Raw genomic sequence first — 24,028 nt, forward strand, 5'->3', positions numbered from 1 at the left:
GGGTGCGTCCCTGTGTTAGGCCTTAGTAATGTGCTTTTTAACAGCGCATTCGTTGAGTATTAGGCTACTGGGCTTGTTCCTGTAGTCGTTTCCATGGTGTTATGTCTATGGTGGAAATATTTTCATATATAACGTGGTATTCAATATCATATATCCTCGTTTAAATCATGCCAAGTAATAGATCTGTACCGTTACATGAACCATTTTATTTCCATTTTTGCCATTTGAAAACACATGCAGTGTAATCGTTGTATCTTCTATTTAATAATAGAAATCCGTAAGGTGTTCGCGCAAAATTCTACGATATAAACAAGTCGTCATACACGTTCTGTTTAAGCTGTATATACAATTCCTCCATAAGGATGGTTAAAACACTACAAAAATTGTGATTGTGATCAATTACCGTGCTAATCTTTTGAACAGTAAAAACAAAACTTTTGTTTCTTGTTTGAATAAATAATATGCGGGAACGAGATCACAAGAGCAGATATATGTGACATGTACTGCGATTTAAATTTTTCATTTATAATGTCAAGCCCCGTAGAGAATACTGTAACGCAAAGAACAGCGTAATTTTCACCGCATATGGTTTCCTATAAGATTCGTTTCAGATGTGTACAAAATTAACACAAATATTTACACACACTTTATTTTCAAAACTAATAAAAAAGGGTAAAAAGTAAAAAGAGTTAAGCACAAAAGGTAGAAAATGCATTTGAAAATATCACATTTCTAATTAGTTCAAGATGCAAATTATTTATCGATCGGTCATTTATAACAAAATATATATCACAATGTATAATTATTCGGTTTTGATATAAATATATATGGACGGATTGAACAGAGATAGCGTTAATAATATTAAATCGGACGGCAAAGGTCAACACACATACAAATATATATATAGGACATAATTAACAAGAAAACCCATATTACTGTGTTTCGAATATCGTAACACAATTCAAAATCAATAATGGCATTATTAAAAAGTCAATTTCAAAAGTCGTTTATAGACTAGTGTTTTGGAGGTTTTTCAACCTTATGCGTTTTCCCGTACACGGTTGACATCGCGTTCATTCTAACGTTTCTCTTCCGCTTTGTTTCTGCCTTCCTTAGTTCATTCTCCAGCTTTTTCTTTTCTTTGGTTTTAGAACTCTCCTTCGTTTTCTTCTCAGTGCCAGGATTGTAGACCTTTACAGATTCGGTTCTAGGTCCATAGGACGAAGTCAGTAATCGCGAGGACGCTTCTGTCCGACGAGGACCAGCAGTGGACTTGGAGGATTTCGGAGTCCTTTCCGGTGAGATTTTATCCATCACATGGTCATGTTGCAAAAGCCTTGATGTGTCATGCTTAACCGGAATACTCTTGAAAGGATCAGGTTCTTCAAACAAAAAGTTCTTCTTAGGTTTAGGTGCAGCCATCTCAATGTCGGTTGAAGAAGAGAAAGTATCAGAGTAGGAGTAATTATCCTTGCTCTCATCTTTACTTTCAGGATAATTGTCTGAATCAGGACCCTTGTCCGAGTTTGACGACGATGTCGGTTCAACCAGCAAAACATTCTCGACGGATGGCATTGTCTGGGGGGCTTTTGAAGAGATGCTCGCTGTTCGCGACAAGCCGATTCGTTCAATCTGTGTTTGAATTCTCGGCGCATCATTCAGACCAGATGCTTCGGGAGTGGGAACTCTTAGGTGTTTCTTATCACCAACCTTTTGTATAGGTGTAGGTGTAGACACCGGTGTAGGTGTTGATATTTGGAGTGAAGGCGCGATCGGCGGTTTGTCGTCTGCCTGTTTCAGAATCGACGGTGAAATACTAAGCTTACTTCTAGCGGAGTTCACGCGTTTAACCTTGCTCGTATCAAGATCATAAAAGGCATCGGCACCATCAGTCAGTTTAATGCTTTCGTCAGGTGTATTTTGCAGATGAGAAACGATTGTCTCGGGTGTGTCACACTTTGTAAATACTGGAGTCTGGTTGTTCACAGGAGGATCAGATAACGGCGTGGGTGGTTTTGGTGAAAGGGGAGGTGTTCCGGACGGAAAATGTTCATTATGTACATCATTGGCTGGAATTACTATTGACGCTGCAAGATGCGGTTTTTCGCTTCCTTCTATATCAATGATTGTGTCTCTAGGCTCATTCTTTTTTGTAGACTTATCCACATCAGTCTTTTTTTGAGCCTTTACTTTAGTAGGAATTGCCACTTTTGTTGCAGTTTTAATGATATTCTTGGGTTTGGTCGAGGTCTGTAGATTTTTCCTTGCTGTTTTAACTTTTTCAGATGGCTTAGCCCCTGCCTGCTTTATTGGAGTAGTTTTTGGATTGTTCTCACGGACAAATCGCTGTGTTTCAACGCTCGCAGTGGTTAATATTACAGACGAATCACCGCGCTCTAAATCAGTACTGAGAGTGTTAACCTCCAGAGGTTTATTCGTTCGGTTGGGTTCCTCAATTTCATCCACAGGAGCATTAATTTCACCAGTAATAGGCATGCGCTCGATGGGCGAGACATTTCCTCCCGGTAAAGGCGCAAAGTTGTCATGCATTTGTCGAACATCAGAAGGAACTGGAGGCAAACCTTTCCGCTTTCCAAATATCTTAGATGGAGTCGGATGCTGCGAACCCGTTCCAGCAGCAGCCTTCACATCATCAGGAACTGACTTCTTTGTCATAGGCGGGACGACGTTGACGTTGCTTTTGTGGGAAAAAAACATTGGTGGCAGAGCTTCACGGCTGTTTGGTGGTGGATGGGTAAGAAGGTCGGGTGGATAGAAATCATCGTCATCCGACCAATCACCATGGGGTTCGTGCCCGGCAAACTCATTCTCGTTGATCCGTTCAGGCTTAAAACAAAAGAAAACATTTCATGATGTGTTTGTTTAATTATATCAAGTGATTTGACTTTATATGTATACGTAGAAATTGATACAGATATACATTTCAATCGTTCGCCTCTACAGTGTCTTTCTCATTTGACCTTACCTCATTTATCCATGAACTTATTATTATGCAATACTTCGATTAGTTATTACACATGTGGTCAGTAAATTAATGAACCAATATATATATAATGACGATTGTTTACTGTAATTCGTACAGTGCCCCAATGTAGCAGTTTATATTGCAAAAGTACTTTTGATCAAGCTACTAACCTCTCCCTTGCTCTGTTTACACCGCTTGGTATACCAGCACACAGCGGCTATGATGACGGTGATTAGCACGAAAAGGCCAAGTATCAGTCCAAATATTAAAGTAGTCTCTGAAACAGAAATACATAAATACATTTACTTTTTGTCGCTGAAATACGGTGCCATGTTTATGGAAATTATATTTAATTTATTATAATAAATAAATAAAACTGTGAAGTGTCTTATTTTTCAAAAGATAATCAGTTAAAAAGAACTACGCAAAGAACGTTATTGGTACGATTATCCGTACTGTGTAAAACCGTTCACTATGTTTTGTAATGTGTAAAACCGTTCACTATGTTTTGTAATGTGTAAAACCGTTCACTATGTTTTGTAATGTGTAAAACCGTTCACTATGTTATGTTGTTTTAAGTAAAAATATTCAAAATAAAGCAATACCGAAGTTGAATGTTGAATCCGTCTGGGTTTGCGTTTCAGCTGAAGAAGAGACAAAACGTTTTCAAACGCATCTTCATCAATAGTAATATACTTACAGCGTAGATGTATTAAAAGGAAATATGAGTTTTATTCAACGGACAAAAAATTATATCTTAAATTGGTATGGTCATCTGATGTTTTTCATCAACTTCAAAGAGTTCGATCAACAAGTCGTGTAATTAAGCAATCTTTTTATATATACATCACTCTTGTTAATAAAGCTATGGTTTTCTCTTTAAATATATAAAGTAATTATGCACTCTTTGAATGGGTTAATTATCAAGGTAGTTTATGGAGTTACAAACACATCTTATGAAATAAGCTGTGGATTTCCCTTTATATATGAACTATTAATGCACATTTTCGATGGGTTAATAATTATCAAACATGCTCATGTGCGGGAAATGTTAGAAACATCATGCAATAGGTCTGGTCACTATGTGAATACACGCTGGAATACGCCTTACGTGATGCTGTTGAAGATTCAGGAGAGGTTGAAGCTAATTTATAAAATAGTTTTGTTAATGAAATAAAACATGGAGTTTGCATTCAAATTCAATGTTTTAAAAAGTACAAACTTTTGAAATATTCGATACATTTAATGTTACAAAAATACGTGAAAATTAGTTTCAACTGTTATTTTAATAACAGTGACCTTGACCATGACCTTATGGGTCCCAAACGCTATCCAATCAACGGTCTCCATGAACTCTTTAAAGGTCACAATATGGCAGCACTATCTAAGTTGTTCAGTACCAACAGTATTTTATTCTATATTTAGTTACAGTGACCTTAACCTTGACCCTAGGAGCCAGAAACGCACTACAATTTAAATGTCTCCATAAACTCTGACTATCTATCAAGATTGGTCTCGATATGACAAGTTTGCTTGAAGTTATACAATACCAACCACTTTTATATTTCCAGTAACAGTGATACTGACATTGACCCTAGGGGCCTTAAACACAATCCCATTTAAGATCTTAGTAAACTCTATCTCTATACCAACTCTGATCACAATATGTCAACCCTTACTCATTTAATACAGTTCCGACTGTTTTTTTATTTTTTTAGTAACGCAATGCCGTGAATGGTCTCAATAAACTCTTCCTATTTACAAAGTTTGGTCACTATATTTCAGTATAGTACCAGTGATCTTGACATTTAAGCCTGGGTGCCCCTAATGTAATCCCCTAAAATCCTTCTCAAACGAGTTCTACATGTCAACCTTAAGACATTCAATTTCAACCGTTTTTGATAACCGTTACCTTTACTTTGACGTGGACTATATGGGCCCAAAACGCAATCCCATTAAAGGTCTCAATATACACTTTATTCAGAACCAGCATTTTGTTTTATTTTAAGTAACAGTGACCTTGATCCTAGAGGTCCTATATGCATAACAGGAATTAACCCCCATTAACCATTCCTATATACCAAGTCTGGTATGTCAACCTTTACAAGAGTTATTCGCTACCAACCATTTTTCTATTTGAAAACAGTGACCTTCATTCTAGGGACCATTCACATAATCCAATGAAAGATCTCCATAAACGCTTCCTATATACCAAGTCTGGTCATACTATGGCAACCCTTACGAAAGTTATTTGGTACCAACTGCTTTTTTTCTAATTTTGGTTACAGTCACCTTGACCCAAGGTACCCCAAACGAAATCCCATCGATTGTCTTCATAAACTGTCCACCTATACTAGGTTAGGTCGCAAAAATCCAACCATAACCAAACAGTTTCAGTTCAAACCGTTTTTTTAGTTTTTTTTTAGTAGCAGTGACTTTAACCTTGACCCTAGGGGCCATAAACACAACCCCATGAAGGTATTCATAAAGTCTTCCCAGATACTAAGTTTGGTCATTATATGTCAAATTTAAATAAACTTTTTTAATACCATAGGTAAGTCTGACGTCGCGATTCCGCCCGCCCTCCAGCCCGAACAACGACGTGCGTCATTCCAATAAAGTAAATAACTTACTCGTTACACAAGTCGGTGCCTCGCTCCATTCACCAGTAGCAAGACATTTGATCAACGTATCCCCTAGCAATCGAAATCCCTCATCACAGTTTATAATTGCTATTGCCCCGTATTCCGTTCCGTCCGGAAGAGTTGATGTGCCATTGGATGGTGTCGGATTTCCGCAGTCTAAAGTTTATTAATTGTTCATTTAATATATTTCTTATATCAAATTAATGTCAATAACATACACAGTTAAACGGTAAATTGTAACACTGGTGCATTACATACGAGTGAATAGTAAGTTACGATAAAGATTATGCAAGTGCATTTAAGTTACTGTACATTTATCATTTAAAACGATGCAGGTACAAGAAGACGAAGGGCAACAGTATAGTGATCTTAATAAACAAGCACTGAATGAATATGGTCAAGGAATATCGATGTTGTAATCATGCATTGCTTTTCTGATTATCTGGCATACAACAGGAAACTATGTAAACCTTACAGGGAAAGGACAGGCCATTGGCAATTATATAAATAAAAAGTCATGCCTAATATTTCACATTTTGCGTTGCCTGTCCATCCATCGTGTTCGCACGTGAACTGTGTGTCAATGCCTGAATTTTCGTAGCCAACATTGCACAAAACGTTCGCTACTGCTTGAAATAATGTCCCGTTCACTGGTGTTACCGTTCCCAATTGAATTGAAGGTGTCCCACAGTCTAAAACAAAGAATACAACTTTTTGATGGTAATTTTATTTTCGGTACCTCATATATTACTTATTTGTACAAAGTATAATTAAAAACGTGTACTAATTTTTGATATTTTATCTTTTGGTGAAACGTACACGAATGCATTATGTTTACCCTTATCACTAATTATTAACCATTAGTTGTATTTAAAGTTGAATTTTACCAATCTCAAGTTAATACATATATCATAACGTGTGAATTGATAAAAGAACATGGTAACGATATAGCATTGACGTATTCTCATAACATGTATATTTAGTAAAAAAACACACGTAAATGTTATACAAAACACTTGCTTCTAATGCATTGGGGAACCACACTCCAAGTTGGTCCTAGTTCACAGGTGATGATGGTATCTCCGATCAGGTCATAACCAGTATCACAGCTGACACCTGCCACAGAGCCTAGCGTCGTTCCTTCGGGCGTGTCCGACTGTCCGTGAACAGGCGCGGGGTCATCACAATCTGCAGAATACAACTGAGGGTTTATTTGCAAGAAAAAAAAACCGCAACCAAAATAGCAAAAGCTTTATAATGTCTATTTTTAATTTGAGTTTCTGCAAGATAAAAATTAATATTCTGTTTTGCGACAACATCGCATATATGGTAACATATAATATGATTTACGAATCTAAAACATTAGTTATAAAGATAAACAATACCTTGAATGTAGATCGTTATGGGTGTTGTACAATTATATCAATTATTTGGTATTAAATCTTTTAACGCTAAAACATAACATTATGTAGGTTTTGGACCTAAGTAATGAACTTATGATGATACTATTAAATATATCGATATATGAATACAGAAAAGGTAACCGATACTCACCAATAGAAACACATTTCGGGTATGAACTCCATGTTGATCCTGGATTACAAGTAATCAATGTCTGACCATTGATAACAAAGCCTTCATCACAAACTATCAGTGCAACCTCGCCGTATGTAGTGCCTTTCGGGTTATTTGCGGACCCGTTAGCGGGTGACGGGTCACCACAGTCTATGAATGAAAAAAAAATGTTCATAAATACTTAAGTATATATGCGATAGTAACAAGAAAAGAGCGAAATTTTAATACATTCGTTTCTCATGCAAATAATGGAAATGTAATTGTTTATATATAATTCTAAGTTTCAAACCTTGAATAACACAAGTCGGGAGAGTATCCCAACCACTATCTTGACAGGTGATAACGGACGGTCCACTGATGTTGTATCCCGGATTGCATGTTATTGTCGCTGTCAGGTTTTCAGTAGTGCCGAGTGAAGTGTCCGCAAAGCCGTTGAGGGGCGTTGGGTCTCCACAGTCTGAAATATATCAGGATATTTATGTGCATTGTGTGTTTAAAAGTGTTTGATCAACTTTAAACGATATTCGAAATAAATCGTAGAGCATTAAAGTCTTAAACGTCGCGTGGCGACGTCCATTTGGATAGGTTTCAAAGTTGTGACATGGAGCAACACGTGATAAAAAATGGACCAGCCCACAGTATAATTTTAAAATAAAACTAAACAATATGTTTGTTAAAAACAACCTATACGAAACAAACAATTGCATAAACTGATTAAAGAAATAAAAAGAAACAAATATGAAAATTCAATGACAACCATTACTTTTAACAGTGTGAATTTTATAATCTAGGAACTGTACGTAGCCAAAATCATGCAATAAGCATGGTCGTATCATTGTCTTATTACCTCATTTAACCATTTTATGAATATTACAGTGTAAGTATGATTATTTTGTTCAAAGAATATTTTAACGAATTACTTCTTAGTAAAATATGAAAATTAAGGATAAAGCAATAGGGTACTTTCTGCATTAAAGTGACATTCTAATTCAAAATCAATACATACACATGTATGAGAAACATAAATTTTGAGTGACAAACCTTAACTACTCACTAAATAATGCATTTACGGAAAATATTAATTGCTAAAAACAAGATTGTAATCGTGTATTTAATAGTTAAAACATAAACATATATTAAATGATTGGTGAGTGATAAAAGATTTACTGTGATCTGCTTTAGTCTCATAAGGTAGGAATACCATGTTTTCTGCATCTTTCTTCCAAATTAATATCGGTATTATTCATAAGAACCATTGTTTCCGACATCTTTTCATAATTTTTTTTGTATATTAAAACATTTGTTTTAATTGTGGTAAATTATATTCGTGAGTAAGAGTGCATCTTAAGAAAGTCACGTAATATGCAAATTTCGTAGTGACGTTGTGCGCGCTATATATAGACTATACTTTCGGTTTTGTTATTGGGATAAATGCATTTTTCATTTGTTATTTCGTTAAGACTACATATCTAAAAGATACTGGGACTTTAAATATTTAGAATATGTGTGTTTGAATTAAGATAAATGAATAAATATTACTATTGTTTCTATGTTTAAACAGTTAAAACATCTTAAAGTTATAATATTATGTTGATAATACATGTATGTTATTATTATTTTTGCGTAGATAATTGAAATATTTAAAATTTATTTGAGATGCTTTTGTAAGGTGCCCTGTTGTTTTTCTATTATTCCTCACCATACAGTACAGTTTCTTTATTCAGACAATTGTATTATTGCTAATTGTTGAGTAAACAATCACGTGATGTGACCTTGAACATTTTAGGAAATCGATTAAAGTTAAGAAATAACTAATAAATAAGAAGTATCTTAACTGAAATTACTGCGATTTGATTGGCTGACGGGTTATCGTGTGAGCCTACATGTATGTAATTGTTGGGTTACGTACAGTTCCTACATTTGATCATTGATACTGTTATATGTACTAAATTGTCCTTGACTTTTCAAGTTTACCAATTTATTAAAAATCAGATTAGCAAAACATCCCCCGATTTTTTTTTCTGAGTTTTGATGAATCGGGTCTTAAGGTTCGTAAACCAAGCTGTAATAAACCGGAAGCGTTCGAAATTGAGGGCGAGTTATTAAATACCCATTAATGTGCACAAAGGTTTAAAAAAACGTATAAAACATACGTTTTTGTGTCTCGATGTTTGCTTTTTCTTTAATTAGTTTATACAATTGTTTAATGGCAAGGGTTGATTTTTATCAAAACATAATAAGTTTATTTTACAATAATAATTTGGCTTGTCCATTTACATCATGTGATCGTCCATGGTACAACATTGAGACCTATCCCAAACTGACGTTCCCTAGATCACGTGATCGTCCATGGTACAACATTGAGACCTATCCCAAACTGACGTTCCCTAGATCACGTGATCGTCCATGGTACAACATTGAGACCTATCCCAAACTGACGTTCCCTAGATCACGTGATCCTCCATGGTACAACATTGAGACCTATCCCAAACTGACGTTCCCTAGATCACGTGATCGTCCATGGTACAACATTGAGACCTATCCCAAACTGACGTTCCCTAGATCACGTGATCGTCCATGGTACAACATTGAGATCTATCTCAAACTGACGTTCCCTAGATCACGTGATACTCCATGGTACAACATTGAGACCTATCTCAAACTGACGTTCCCTAGATCACGTGATCGTCCATGGAACAACATTGAGACCTATCCCAAACTGACGTTCCCTAGATCACGTGATCCTCCATGGTACAACATTGAGACCTATCCCAAACTGACGTTCCACGCGACGTCAATAAACTGAAATCATATTCACTCGGCATCAAGGACTAGCACATCAGTTGATGGCCACTTTTCCCCAGCCTGCATACAATACCAGTTTCGATAATTATTATTGATTTATATTATGTTCATCGTTTTTCAGAGAGAGAGAGAGAGAGAGAGAGAGAGAGAGAGAGAGAAGGGGGAGGGGGGGGGCGAATGCACGTATCTCCTCCCAAAGCCATGCACTGCTGTACCTCTTAGACATGTAGGCAACGAACTCCATGATGGGCCATCAGTGCACACAATATGTGAATGTCCAATCAATTTGTATCCCTCGTAGCATGATATGATCGCTATTTCATCATATGTACTGCCTTTTGGTAGCTCAGCTATTCCATTGGCGGGGGATGGGTTACCGCAGTCTGCAATAATAATTTGTTAAATCGTTATCAACAGTTCGTATCACTCTTTACATAATCAACGTAGTGTATGATTAGAACAATGTTTGAGAGGGTTTATTAACTTCAATATCGGAACAGTAGCATGAAGGCGGAGATTCCGTATCTAGCATGCGAATAAATTACAACGCTATTCACGTATGCCGCACGCTAATTATTGAATAAAAGTAATCGTGGCCACTACAATCTTGACTCAAAAAGGAAACTCGCGCTCGTGATAACTTTCAGTAACTCGGGTTGTGGGTGAAGAAATATTACTGATATTGCGAAATATAACAAAAGAAGAAATGTATGCTTTTTGACCAATAACCCGATGTGAAAGATTTGGCAACGCTATTATCTTGTAATCGGCAAACATCGATTAATTGTTTCGCTAAGTTTGAAATTCGTGACCTTGACAATTGATTTGAGAAAAAATCAACAATGCGAGTATCAAAACCTTCTTATATTAAAACAATCTGCATTAATAACAAATTGAATATAAATAAAACACTATTCTAACCTTGAATTAAACAGGAAGAACTTGCGCTCCATCCTGATAGCAAACACTCCAAATAAGGAGGGCCATCCAAATCGAATCCTTCATGACAATATATCGTGGCGTTTGCCCCATACACTGTCCCATATGGTATGCTCACATTTGCATTCGGTATTGATAGCTGTCCACAGTCTGAAATAATTAGTGGTTTTAATGGTTACTCAATAAAGATTTGCTTATTTCTTGTTCTATTGTTTACTTGATAAAGTTTACTTGCGTGTAACTTATATGAATTTAAAGCGTCATGACTATGGCTAAACATCGTCTCATCTTCAATTCCGTTTGATAGATTTAAAGGATAATGTTCACAATTTCGCTATGAAAATGGAAACAAACCGTCAGGGGAACATGTTGGAGAATAGCTCCAGGAGCCATCAGCTGTACAGCTTACTACAGACGGTCCCGAAATGACATGTCCTGTGTCGCAAGTAACGGCGAGAACAGAACCATATACTGTTTCAGAACTGTTCACATGTCCAAGCAGAATGTTGAAGTCGCCACAATCTGTAAAAATGTTGTAACAAAGAAATATGCATTGCGTCCCGAAACGACATGTCCTGTGTCGAAATTAACGGCGAGGACAGAGTCATAATTTATACTGTTTCAAACCTGTTTACAAATACAAGCAGACTGTTAAAGTCGCCACACTGTGAACAATAGAAGTTGTAACAAATAAAACATGCATTGTGTAAATCTTCTTGAGATTCAAACATCACGGAGGACAGGAGTTGAATAATTATTATTACCCTTGATTGTACAATCGGGAATATCGCTCCAGTAAGGACCATTGCCGCATGTAATGAACGAACTTCCACTTCTTTCGAAACCGACGTCACAAGAAACAATTGCAACTTCCCCGTATTTCGAACCTCTAGGCGACTCCACTGTTCCATTTGCGATGACGAGTGAACCACAATCTAATTAAGAAAATGACTGAAACCGTTAATATTTAATTAAAGAAAGCTTTGGTTCATTTAAAATATTGTATTCAATGATAAATATTTTCTGTCCGCTGGATTGGGTGTAAACAAACACGCTAACCAACTACCTTACCTTGTAAATCGCATGTTGGAGCGTCGCTCCATCCATTATGAGAACATGTTAAAGATGACGGTCCGCTAATGTTGTATCCTGAATTGCAACCGACGGTTGCTGTCTGGCCGAATGTTGTTCCAGTAAAATCCATGACAAAGCCGTTCACAGGTGCAGGGTCACCGCAATCTGAATAAGAATGAAGTCCATCAGAGCAGATAAGGGGTAACAAAAACCGATTCGAATTTTTCGTGTTGTCAAAGTTTCGATTATCAAGATCACCACAGCTATATACTACATGTCTGTATGATAACCTTTTAAACATTCCGGAATCGTATTCCACAATGGACCAGCTAGGCATGTTAGTTGTTCGTCGCCTTGTAAAATGTAGCCATCGTCACAGGATACATATGCTACTTCTCCGAACGACTTTCCCTTTGGATAAAGAGCCGTACCATTTTGCGGCGACGGGTCGGAACATTCTGTAAAGAAAACGTGACTATTTAGGCGCCTGAATATTACATTTATACGCCACTAACTACTTTTTTATTTTTCATAGCTGTACATAGAAATGAATTAGAATGCATTTTCAGAACGATTACACCGAATGCTATCAATTTGATAAAAACCTTGGATGGTGCATGTTGCCGTGTCATTCCAGCCATCAAGCTCACATATTAAAACCGAGGCACCGCTTATGTCGTATCCCGAATTGCAAGCCAACGTCGCCGTTTGTCCGTATATCGTTCCACCAGATGTCAAAGCATCACCATTTTCAGGAGATGGGTCTCCACAGTCTGAAAGGAATTATGAAATTATTTAGGAATTGAGTATCTTTTTCCATTTGTTTATGATAAGTCAACTATCGCATATGTTTTGGATAGTTGATATATCAATGTATGTATGAACTATTATGTTCATATCTATAACAACATTTAACAAATGTAGTTCATTTAATTAACATTTGCTATTCCGTTGTTTCAAGATGGCTGTGCATATGATGGATGTAATTCAATAGTTTAAACTGTGTACTGTCACAAGCTATAGGCAACACAATTAAAACTCACAAACTGTTATATAAGGCTTATACTTGGGTAAACTCTATTAGGTTCACAAAGAGTTGTACTTTGTGAACTCTCACTTTGGAATGGTCTACTTCACAAGGTATGTCATACCATGAGATGTTTGGCATAGCCTTGTGGAGCTTCTAAAGAGAGTGCGGTTAGTGTTTTGACTACTAGACCTATTGTTTCCAAATGGTATCTAAATTTTAACTGTATTTTTAAGAAATATTTGTTGTTAAATGTTAATTATTGTGTATCTTTTTTTTCATTTCCAGATTTAAAAGCGGTTTACAATGAGAAAACGTTACTCGTACATTAATTCATTTTCAAAGCATTTGATCGATTAAAAATGATCTTGTAAGAGTTGAAAATTTGACTCTTACATCGAAATCATGTTAAACTCAAAACAATTTAGTAAATATATTTTGTTAACTCTGATACAAAAACATTTTCACGATAATCTAAAAACAATATAACAAAGTTGTCTTCTTTTTGAAGAAACTACCAAAACAGGCACAGTTCTATAATGTTCAGGTAAACAGTGATAATCATGAGAAATACTATAAAAATCATTTACTGTATAATATCAACTTTCACATTGAGGCAATTTAAAGTATTGCAGTTACAAGTTGTTCACATATCGATTTGAGTTTCATTTCTAACACTGCATACGTAGATTCTTCGTGTTCAATGTAACAATACAAACCCAATACACGTAACCCGGAGTTCAGATAACAGGGTTTTCCCATGGCGGTACACATAAAAAGGTTAAAAACAAGCCATTGAATTTAATGAAGCGGATCAATGATTCTGCTGTTTCCAATGTATCGTGTGTATATTAAACGTTACAATTTTGCTTTACAGTGGGATAAGCTTGGGAAACCAGAATATGTAGTCTTGCGGGCGTCTACTATACAATCTTACTCACGCATACATTCACGTAAAAAACACAACGGTTATTTTCTACATACCTTTTACGCATGTTGGGCTGGAACTCCACTTTGGCCCGTCTATGCACACTATCAGCTCATTTCCAACAAGCTTGTATCCATCATTACAGGAAATAACGGCAGTGTTATCATAGGTTTTACCAGACGGTAACGAAGCGAGGCCATTTATTGGAGATGGGTCGTCGCATTCTAAATCAAAAGCACAAACATAGATTGCAGATTTGCGATGTAGAACTGAATTTACAAGACAATTTAAAACTCGTTTGAGCAATGGCATATATTCTGACTATTATAAAGTTTATTAACCTTGAATTGTGCAGTTTGTTGTGTCATTCCAGCCGGCATCATTGCAGATGATGTAGATTGAACCACTGACGGTGTAGCCTTCATTGCAAGATATGGTGGCAGCTTCACCCAGTGTTGTGCCAGTTGGTGTGCTTGATTGGCCATTTTCAGGCTTCGGACTGCCACAATCTGAATGAAAAGAAACATTTGCAGATATGCTACTTTAGCATAGGTATAAAACACATCCATCCATTTTTGTATAAGCATTAATGTGTTCGTCACATAAATAACAACGAACGTCTTAAATGACATTTTGCTAGTTTGTGTGGCACATGTGCTGTAAGAAGACAAGTAATACAATCAGTCAAATACAAACACTGAACAAGACTTTGCCTTTCCATAGGAATTGTTCATATCAAAACGCCTACCTCTCAAACAGGTGGGAATGGAACTCCAGTTTCCGTCAGCATTGCACACGGTGTATATTTCTCCAATCATTACGTAACCAAAATCGCATGAAATGAATGCGAGTCCTCCATACGTCGTTCCAGTCGTTAAAGAAGCGGTACCATGTTCAATGGATACATAATAACAATCTAAAAGTACACAAATGTTTATAGACGTGATATTTTACATCACACTCAATCTAAATGGCATAAACAATTGAAAAACAATAGTGTATGTGACTGTTTAAAAGCAATACAATGACAATTCAGAGATATTCAGTGGTGGAACAAACCTATAATGTCACAAGATGCCACTGGATCCCAACCAGTCGAAAGACACACTGATTGGGTTTGTCCATTTAACGTGTATCCATCGTTGCAGGCGACTGTAGCAGATGCTCCCAGCAATGTTCCATCGGATACGGTAACGTTTGCATTAGCAATTGATAAGCGTCCGCAGTCTTAAAATAAAGTCATGATTCGTTTTGAATGGTATTTCACTATCCATCATTATAAAACACTTGAAAGAAAACGCATATATATGCAACATAAAGCCAAACACATAAACATAAATGGAGTATAATCAACACTATAAAGTACGATACCATTTTCCACACACGTCGGAATGTCATTCCAGGTACCGTCAGCCTGACATGTTATTTCCGCTGAGGCGGATAGGTCATATCCGTTATCACAAGTTACAGTAACATTTGCACCATATGTTGTAGTAGAATCGGAGACGCTCCCATTCACTGGTGTAGGATCTCCGCAATCTAAATGTGATAATGTACCATTGTCAACAGTTCACAATTGAACAAAGCTAACAAAAACATTGGTATGTATGATAAATATAAGAAATCAGCACACCCCTGACAAATCTATCAATCGAGAACATGTACATTATATCAGCAGTGGAAACACAAATACCCTTGATATCGCATGTTGGAATATCGCTCCATGACGGCCCGTTCTGGCATATTATGAACATGCTACCGGCCAGCTGGTATCCGACATTGCAGATGACAAATGCGTATTTTTCATATTCGGTTCCTCCTGGAGCCTCCACGAAACCATTTGGCACCGACAGTTGGCCGCAATCTGCAATATGCGCTTAACGTATAATACTAACAGACAAAACAGTTATTTGATCCGTTCTTGACAATTGAACTTCGTAGAATACTGAACTAAAACTCATGAACACAAACATTTCATTTGTACAAGAAAATACCTTGAATGGTACATGTTACATTTGCATCCCAACCATCAGATGTACATGTAAGAGAATCTGGTCCAGTGAGGTTGTAGCCAGTATTGCACGTGACTGATGCCGTCTGATTTAATGTTGTTCCAGAGTTAAACGTTGCTACACCATTCATTGGCGACGGGTCTCCGCAATCTACAAAATTGATAGTAATGGATAATACATTGTGTTTGCAGAACAGATAACACATATAACATTACGTTCATTCCAAGAAATCCGTCTTACTAAGGAACTCGCCACTTAAACCCAGGTGTTTAATTAAATAGTACCAAACCAATACAATCTTACTCACCTATGTATTCACATTTACAAACCAACGGTTATTTTCTACATACCTTTTACGCATGTTGGGCTGGAACTCCACTTTGGCCCGTCTATGCACACTATCAGCTCATTTCCAACAAGCTTGTATCCATCATTACAGGAAATAACAGCAGTGTTATCATAGGTTTTACCAGACGGTAACGAAGCGAGGCCATTTATTGGAGATGGGTCGTCGCATTCTAAATCAAAAGCACAAACATAGATTGCAGATTTGCGATGTAGAACTGAATTTACAAGACAATTTAAAACTCGTTTGAGCAATGGCATATATTCTGACTATTATAAAGTTTATTAACCTTGAATTGTGCAGTTTGTTGTGTCATTCCAGCCGGCATCATTGCAGATGATGTAAATTGAACCACTGACGGTGTAGCCTTCATTGCAAGATATGGTGGCAGCTTCACCCAATGTTGTGCCAGTTGGTGTGCTTGATTGGCCATTTTCTGGCTTCGGGCTGCCACAATCTGAATGAAAAGAAACATTTGCAGATATGTTACTTTAGCATAGGTATAAAACGCATCCATCCATTTTTGTATAAGCATTAATGTGTTCGTCACACAAATAACAAGGAACGTCTTAAATGACATTTTGCTAGTTTGTGTGGCACATGTGCTGTAAGAAGGCAAGTAATACAATCAGTCAAATACAAACACTGAACAAGACTTTGCCTTTCCATAGGAATTGTTCATATCAAACGCCTACCTCTCAAGCAGGTGGGAATGGAACTCCAGTTTCCGTCAGCATTGCACACGGTGTATATTTCTCCAATCATTACGTAACCAAAATCGCATGAAATGAATGCGAGTCCTCCATACGTCGTTCCAGTCGTTAAAGAAGCGGTACCATGTTCAATGGATACATCAAAACAATCTAAAAGTACACAAATGTTTATAGACGTGATATTTTACATCACACTCAATCTAAATGGTATAAACAATTGAAAAACAATAGTGTATGTAACTGTTTAAAAGCAATACAATGACAATTCAGAGATATTCAGTGGTGGAACAAACCTATAATGTCACAAGATGCCACTGGATCCCAACCAGTCGAAAGACACACTGATTGGGTTTGTCCATTTAACGTGTATCCATCGTTGCAGGCGACTGTAGCAGATGCTCCCAGCAATGTTCCATCGGATACGGTAACGTTTGCATTAGCAATTGATAAGCGTCCGCAGTCTTAAAATAAAGTCATGATTCGTTTTGAATGGTATTTCCCTATCCATCATTATAAAACACTTGAAAGAAAACGCATATATATGCAACATAAAGCCAAACACATAAACATAAATGGAGTATAATCAACACTATAAAGTACGATACCATTTTCCACACACGTCGGAATGTCATTCCAGGTACCGTCAGCCTGACATGTTATTTCCGCTGAGGCGGATAGGTCATATCCGTTATCACAAGTTACAGTAACATTTGCACCATATGTTGTAGTAGAATCGGAGACGCTCCCATTCACTGGTGTAGGATCTCCGCAATCTAAATGTGATAAAGTACCATTGTCAACAGTTCACAATTGAACAAAGCTAACAAAAACATTGGTATGTATGATAAATATAAGAAATCAGCACACCCCTGACAAATCTATCAATCGAGAACATGTACATTATATCAGCAGTGGAAACACAAATACCCTTGATATCGCATGTTGGAATATCGCTCCATGACGGCCCGTTCTGGCATATTATGAACATGCTACCGGCCAGCTGGTATCCGACATTGCAGATGACAAATGCGTATTTTTCATATTCGGTTCCTCCTGGAGCCTCCACGAAACCATTTGGCACCGACAGTTGGCCGCAATCTGCAATATGCGCTTAACGTATAATACTAACAGACAAAAACAGTTATTTGATTCGTTCTTGACAATTGAACTTCGTAGAATACTGAACTAAAACTCATGAAAACAAACATTTCATTTGTACAAGAAAATACCTTGAATGGTACATGTTACATTTGCATCCCAACCATCAGATGTACATGTAAGAGAATCTGGTCCAGTGAGGTTGTAGCCAGTATTGCACGTGACTGATGCCGTCTGATTTAATGTTGTTCCAGAGTTAAACGTTGCTACACCATTCATTGGCGACGGGTCTCCGCAATCTACAAAATTGATAGTAATGGATAATACATTGTGTTTGCAGAACAGATAACACATATAACATTACGTACATTCCAAGAAATCCGTCTTACAAAGGAACTCGCCACTTAAACCCAGGTGTTTAATTAAATAGTACCAAACCAATACAATCTTACTCACCTATGTATTCACGTTTACAAACCAACGGTTATTTTCTACATACCTTTTACGCATGTTGGGCTGGAACTCCACTTTGGCCCGTCTATGCACACTATCAGCTCATTTCCAACAAGCTTGTATCCATCATTACAGGAAATAACGGCAGTGTTATCATAGGTTTTACCAGACGGTAACGAAGCGAGGCCATTTATTGGAGATGGGTCGTCGCATTCTAAATCAAAAGCACAAACATAGATTGCAGATTTGCGATGTAGAACTGAATTTACAAGACAATTTAAAACTCGTTTGAGCAATGGCATATATTCTGACTATTATAAAGTTTATTAACCTTGAATTGTGCAGTTTGTTGTGTCATTCCAGCCGGCATCATTGCAGATGATGTAAATTGAACCACTGACGGTGTAGCCTTCATTGCAAGATATGGTGGCAGCTTCACCCAGTGTTGTGCCAGTTGGTGTGCTTGATTGGCCATTTTCTGGCTTCGGGCTGCCACAATCTGAATGAAAAGAAACATTTGCAGATATGTTACTTTAGCATAGGTATAAAACGCATCCATCCATTTTTGTATAAGCATTAATGTGTTCGTCACACAAATAACAAGGAACGTCTTAAATGACATTTTGCTAGTTTGTGTGGCACATGTGCTGTAAGAAGGCAAGTAATACAATCAGTCAAATATAAACACTGAACAAGACTTTGCCTTTCCATAGGAATTGTTCATATCAAACGCCTACCTCTCAAGCAGGTGGGAATGGAACTCCAGTTTCCGTCAGCATTGCACACGGTGTATATTTCTCCAATCATTACATAACCAAAATCGCATGAAATGAATGCGAGTCCTCCATACGTCGTTCCAGTCGTTAAAGAAGCGGTACCATGTTCAATGGATACATCAAAACAATCTAAAAGTACACAAATGTTTATAGACGTGATATTTTACATCACACTCAATCTAAATGGCATAAACAATTGAAAAACAATAGTGTATGTGACTGTTTAAAAGCAATACAATGACAATTCAGAGATATTCAGTGGTGGAACAAACCTATAATGTCACAAGATGCCACTGGATCCCAACCAGTCGAAAGACACACTGATTGGGTTTGTCCATTTAACGTGTATCCATCGTTGCAGGCGACTGTAGCAGATGCTCCCAGCAATGTTCCATCAGATACGGTAACGTTTGCATTAGCAATTGATAAGCGTCCGCAGTCTTAAAATAAAGTCATGAATCGTTTTGAATGGTATTTCCCTATCCATCATTATAAAACACTTGAAAGAAAACGCATATATATGCAACATAAAGCCAAACACATAAACATAAATGGAGTATAATCAACACTATAAAGTACGATACCATTTTCCACACACGTCGGAATGTCATTCCAGGTACCGTCAGCCTGACATGTTATTTCCGCTGAGGCGGATAGGTCATATCCGTTATCACAAGTTACAGTAACATTTGCACCATATGTTGTAGTAGAATCGGAGACGCTCCCATTCACTGGTGTAGGATCTCCGCAATCTAAATGTGATAATGTACCATTGTCAACAGTTCACAATTGAACAAAGCTAACAAAAACATTGGTATATATGATAAATATAAGAAATCAGCACACCCCTGACAAATCTATCAATCGAGAACATGTACATTATATCAGCAGTGGAAACACAAATACCCTTGATATCGCATGTTGGAATATCGCTCCATGACGGCCCGTTCTGGCATATTATGAACATGCTACCGGCCAGCTGGTATCCGACATTGCAGATGACAAATGCGTATTTTTCATATTCGGTTCCTCCTGGAGCGTCCACGAAACCATTTGGCACCGACAGTTGGCCGCAATCTGCAATATGCGCTTAACGTATAATACTAACAGACAAAAACAGTTATTTGATCCGTTCTTGACAATTGAACTTCGTAGAATACTGAACTAAAACTCATGAAAACAAACATTTCATTTGTACAAGAAAATACCTTGAATGGTACATGTTACATTTGCATCCCAACCATCAGATGTACATGTAAGAGAATCTGGTCCAGTGAGGTTGTAGCCAGTATTGCACGTGACTGATGCCGTCTGATTTAATGTTGTTCCAGAGTTAAACGTTGCTACACCATTCATTGGCGACGGGTCTCCGCAATCTTCAAAATTGATAGTAATGGATAATACATTGTGTTTGCAGAACAGATAACACATATAACATTACGTACATTCCATGAAATCCGTCTTACAAAGGAACTCGCCACTTAAACCCAGGTGTTTAATTAAATAGTACCAAACCAATACAATCTTACTCACCTATGTATTCACTTTTACAAACCAGCGGTTATTTTCTACATACCTTTTACGCATGTTGGGCTGGAACTCCACTTTGGCCCGTCTATGCACACTATCAGCTCATTTCCAACAAGCTTGTATCCATCATTACAGGAAATAACAGCAGTGTTATCATAGGTTTTACCAGACGGTAACGAAGCGAGGCCATTTATTGGAGATGGGTCGTCGCATTCTAAATCAAAAGCACAAACATAGATTGCAGATTTGCGATGTAGAACTGAATTTACAAGACAATTTAAAACTCGTTTGAGCAATGGCATATATTCTGACTATTATAAAGTTTATTAACCTTGAATTGTGCAGTTTGTTGTGTCATTCCAGCCGGCATCATTGCAGATGATGTAAATTGAACCACTGACGGTGTAGCCTTCATTGCAAGATATGGTGGCAGCTTCACCCAATGTTGTGCCAGTTGGTGTGCTTGACTGGCCATTTTCTGGCTTTGGGCTGCCACAATCTGAATGAAAAGAAACATTTGCAGATATGTTACTTTAGCATAGGTATAAAACGCATCCATCCATTTTTGTATAAGCATTAATGTGTTCGTCACACAAATAACAAGGAACGTCTTAAATGACATTTTGCTAGTTTGTGTGGCACATTTGCTGTAAGAAGGCAAGTAATACAATCAGTCAAATACAAACACTGAACAAGACTTTGCCTTTCCATAGGAATTGTTCATATCAAACGCCTACCTCTCAAGCAGGTGGGAATGGAACTCCAGTTTCCGTCAGCATTGCACACGGTGTATATTTCTCCAATCATTACGTAACCAAAATCGCATGAAATAAATGCGAGTCCTCCATACGTCGTTCCAGTCGTAAAAGAAGCGGTACCATGTTCAATGGATACATCAAAACAATCTAAAAGTACACAAATGTTTATAGACGTGATATTTTACATCACACTCAATCTAAATGGCATAAACAATTGAAAAACAATAGTGTATGTGGCTGTTTAAAAGCAATACAATGACAATTCAGAGTTATTCAGTGGTGGAACAAACCTATTATGTCACAAGATGCCACTGGATCCCAACCAGTCGAAAGACACACTGATTGGGTTTGTCCATTTAACGTGTATCCATCGTTGCAGGCGACTGTAGCAGATGCTCCCAGCAATGTTCCATCAGATACGGTAACGTTTGCATTAGCAATTGATAAGCGTCCGCAGTCTTAAAATAAAGTCATGAATCGTTTTGAATGGTATTTCCCTATCCATCATTATAAAAAACTTGAAAGAAAACGCATATATATGCAACATAAAGCCAAACACATAAACATAAATGGAGTATAATCAACACTATAAAGTACGATACCATTTTCCACACACGTCGGAATGTCATTCCAGGTACCGTCAGCCTGACATGTTATTTCCGCTGAGGCGGATAGGTCATATCCGTTATCACAAGTTACAGTAACATTTGCACCATATGTTGTAGTAGAATCGGAGACGCTCCCATTCACTGGTGTAGGATCTCCGCAATCTAAATGTGATAATGTACCATTGTCAACAGTTCACAATTGAACAAAGCTAACAAAAACATTGGTATGTATGATAAATATAAGAAATCAGCACACCCCTGACAAATCTATCAATCGAGAACATGTACATTATATCAGCAGTGGAAACACAAATACCCTTGATATCGCATGTTGGAATATCGCTCCATGACGGCCCGTTCTGGCATATTATGAACATGCTACCGGCCAGCTGGTATCCGACATTGCAGATGACAAATGCGTATTTTTCATATTCGGTTCCTCCTGGAGCCTCCACGAAACCATTTGGCACCGACAGTTGGCCGCAATCTGCAATATGCGCTTAACGTATAATACTAACAGACAAAAACAGTTATTTGATCCGTTCTTGACAATTGAACTTCGTAGAATACTGAACTAAAACTCATGAAAACAAACATTTCATTTGTACAAGAAAATACCTTGAATGGTACATGTTACATTTGCATCCCAACCATCAGATGTACATGTAAGAGAATCTGGTCCAGTGAGGTTGTAGCCAGTATTGCACGTGACTGATGCCGTCTGATTTAATGTTGTTCCAGAGTTAAACGTTGCTACACCATTCATTGGCGACGGGTCTCCGCAATCTACAAAATTGATAGTAATGGATAATACATTGTGTTTGCAGAACAGATAACACATATAACATTACGTACATTCCAAGAAATCCGTCTTACAAAGGAACTCGCCACTTAAACCCAGGTGTTTAATTAAATAGTACCAAACCAATACAATCTTACTCACCTATGTATTCACGTTTACAAACCAACGGTTATTTTCTACATACCTTTTACGCATGTTGGGCTGGAACTCCACTTTGGCCCGTCTATGCACACTATCAGCTCATTTCCAACAAGCTTGTATCCATCATTACAGGAAATAACGGCAGTGTTATCATAGGTTTTACCAGACGGTAACGAAGCGAGGCCATTTATTGGAGATGGGTCGTCGCATTCTAAATCAAAAGCACAAACATAGATTGCAGATTTGCGATGTAGAACTGAATTTACAAGACAATTTAAAACTCGTTTGAGCAATGGCATATATTCTGACTATTATAAAGTTTATTAACCTTGAATTGTGCAGTTTGTTGTGTCATTCCAGCCGGCATCATTGCAGATGATGTAAATTGAACCACTGACGGTGTAGCCTTCATTGCAAGATATGGTGGCAGCTTCACCCAGTGTTGTGCCAGTTGGTGTGCTTGATTGGCCATTTTCTGGCTTTGGGCTGCCACAATCTGAATGAAAAGAAACATTTGCAGATATGTTACTTTAGCATAGGTATAAAACGCATCCATCCATTTTTGTATAAGCATTAATGTGTTCGTCACACAAATAACAAGGAACGTCTTAAATGACATTTTGCTAGTTTGTGTGGCACATGTGCTGTAAGAAGGCAAGTAATACAATCAGTCAAATACAAACACTGAACAAGACTTTGCCTTTCCATAGGAATTGTTCATATCAAACGCCTACCTCTCAAGCAGGTGGGAATGGAACTCCAGTTTCCGTCAGCATTGCACACGGTGTATATTTCTCCAATCATTACTGTAA

The 24,028-nt window shown here is 37.4% G+C and overlaps 1 protein-coding gene across 1 annotated transcript; it reads right to left on the reverse strand.

The window, feature by feature from the left end:
• Positions 1 to 678: 678 nt before the first annotated feature.
• On the reverse strand, positions 679 to 24,020 carry LOC128236658 (sushi, von Willebrand factor type A, EGF and pentraxin domain-containing protein 1-like). The gene is made up of 47 exons (XM_052951667.1): positions 23,951 to 24,020; positions 23,545 to 23,712; positions 23,260 to 23,427; positions 22,892 to 23,059; positions 22,590 to 22,760; positions 22,268 to 22,435; positions 21,956 to 22,123; positions 21,645 to 21,812; positions 21,239 to 21,406; positions 20,954 to 21,121; positions 20,586 to 20,753; positions 20,284 to 20,454; positions 19,962 to 20,129; positions 19,650 to 19,817; positions 19,339 to 19,506; positions 18,933 to 19,100; positions 18,648 to 18,815; positions 18,280 to 18,447; positions 17,978 to 18,148; positions 17,656 to 17,823; positions 17,344 to 17,511; positions 17,033 to 17,200; positions 16,627 to 16,794; positions 16,342 to 16,509; positions 15,974 to 16,141; positions 15,673 to 15,843; positions 15,351 to 15,518; positions 15,039 to 15,206; positions 14,728 to 14,895; positions 14,321 to 14,488; positions 14,036 to 14,203; positions 12,630 to 12,797; positions 12,315 to 12,482; positions 12,022 to 12,189; positions 11,715 to 11,885; positions 11,305 to 11,472; positions 10,933 to 11,100; positions 10,227 to 10,394; positions 7,496 to 7,663; positions 7,186 to 7,356; positions 6,652 to 6,819; positions 6,153 to 6,323; positions 5,620 to 5,787; positions 4,098 to 4,130; positions 3,592 to 3,630; positions 3,157 to 3,263; positions 679 to 2,847 (listed from the first exon to the last, which is right to left on the reverse strand). Exons 1-47 carry the CDS (start codon positions 24,018 to 24,020, stop codon positions 1,015 to 1,017), a joined length of 9,159 nt encoding a protein of 3,052 aa, XP_052807627.1. The 3' UTR covers positions 679 to 1,014.
• Positions 24,021 to 24,028: the final 8 nt, after the last annotated feature.

This window comes from Mya arenaria, chromosome 6 (genome assembly GCF_026914265.1).
Source record: "Mya arenaria isolate MELC-2E11 chromosome 6, ASM2691426v1".
Taxonomy (NCBI): Eukaryota; Metazoa; Mollusca; class Bivalvia; order Myida; family Myidae; genus Mya; species Mya arenaria.

What these genes read in the sequence shown, in the direction of transcription:
- LOC128236658 (XM_052951667.1), bottom strand. Translation starts at nt 24,020, where the DNA reads ATGATTGGAGAAATATACACCGTGTGCAATGCTGACGGAAACTGGAGT. An exon ending in CATTCCCACCTGCTTGAGAG is followed by an intron (nt 16,795 to 17,032) that starts GTAGGCGTTTGA and finishes CTTTTCATTCAG; the next exon opens with ATTGTGGCAGCCCGAAGCCA. An exon ending in TCCGACGTGTGTGGAAAATG is followed by an intron (nt 15,207 to 15,350) that starts GTATCGTACTTT and finishes CTTTATTTTAAG; the next exon opens with ACTGCGGACGCTTATCAATT.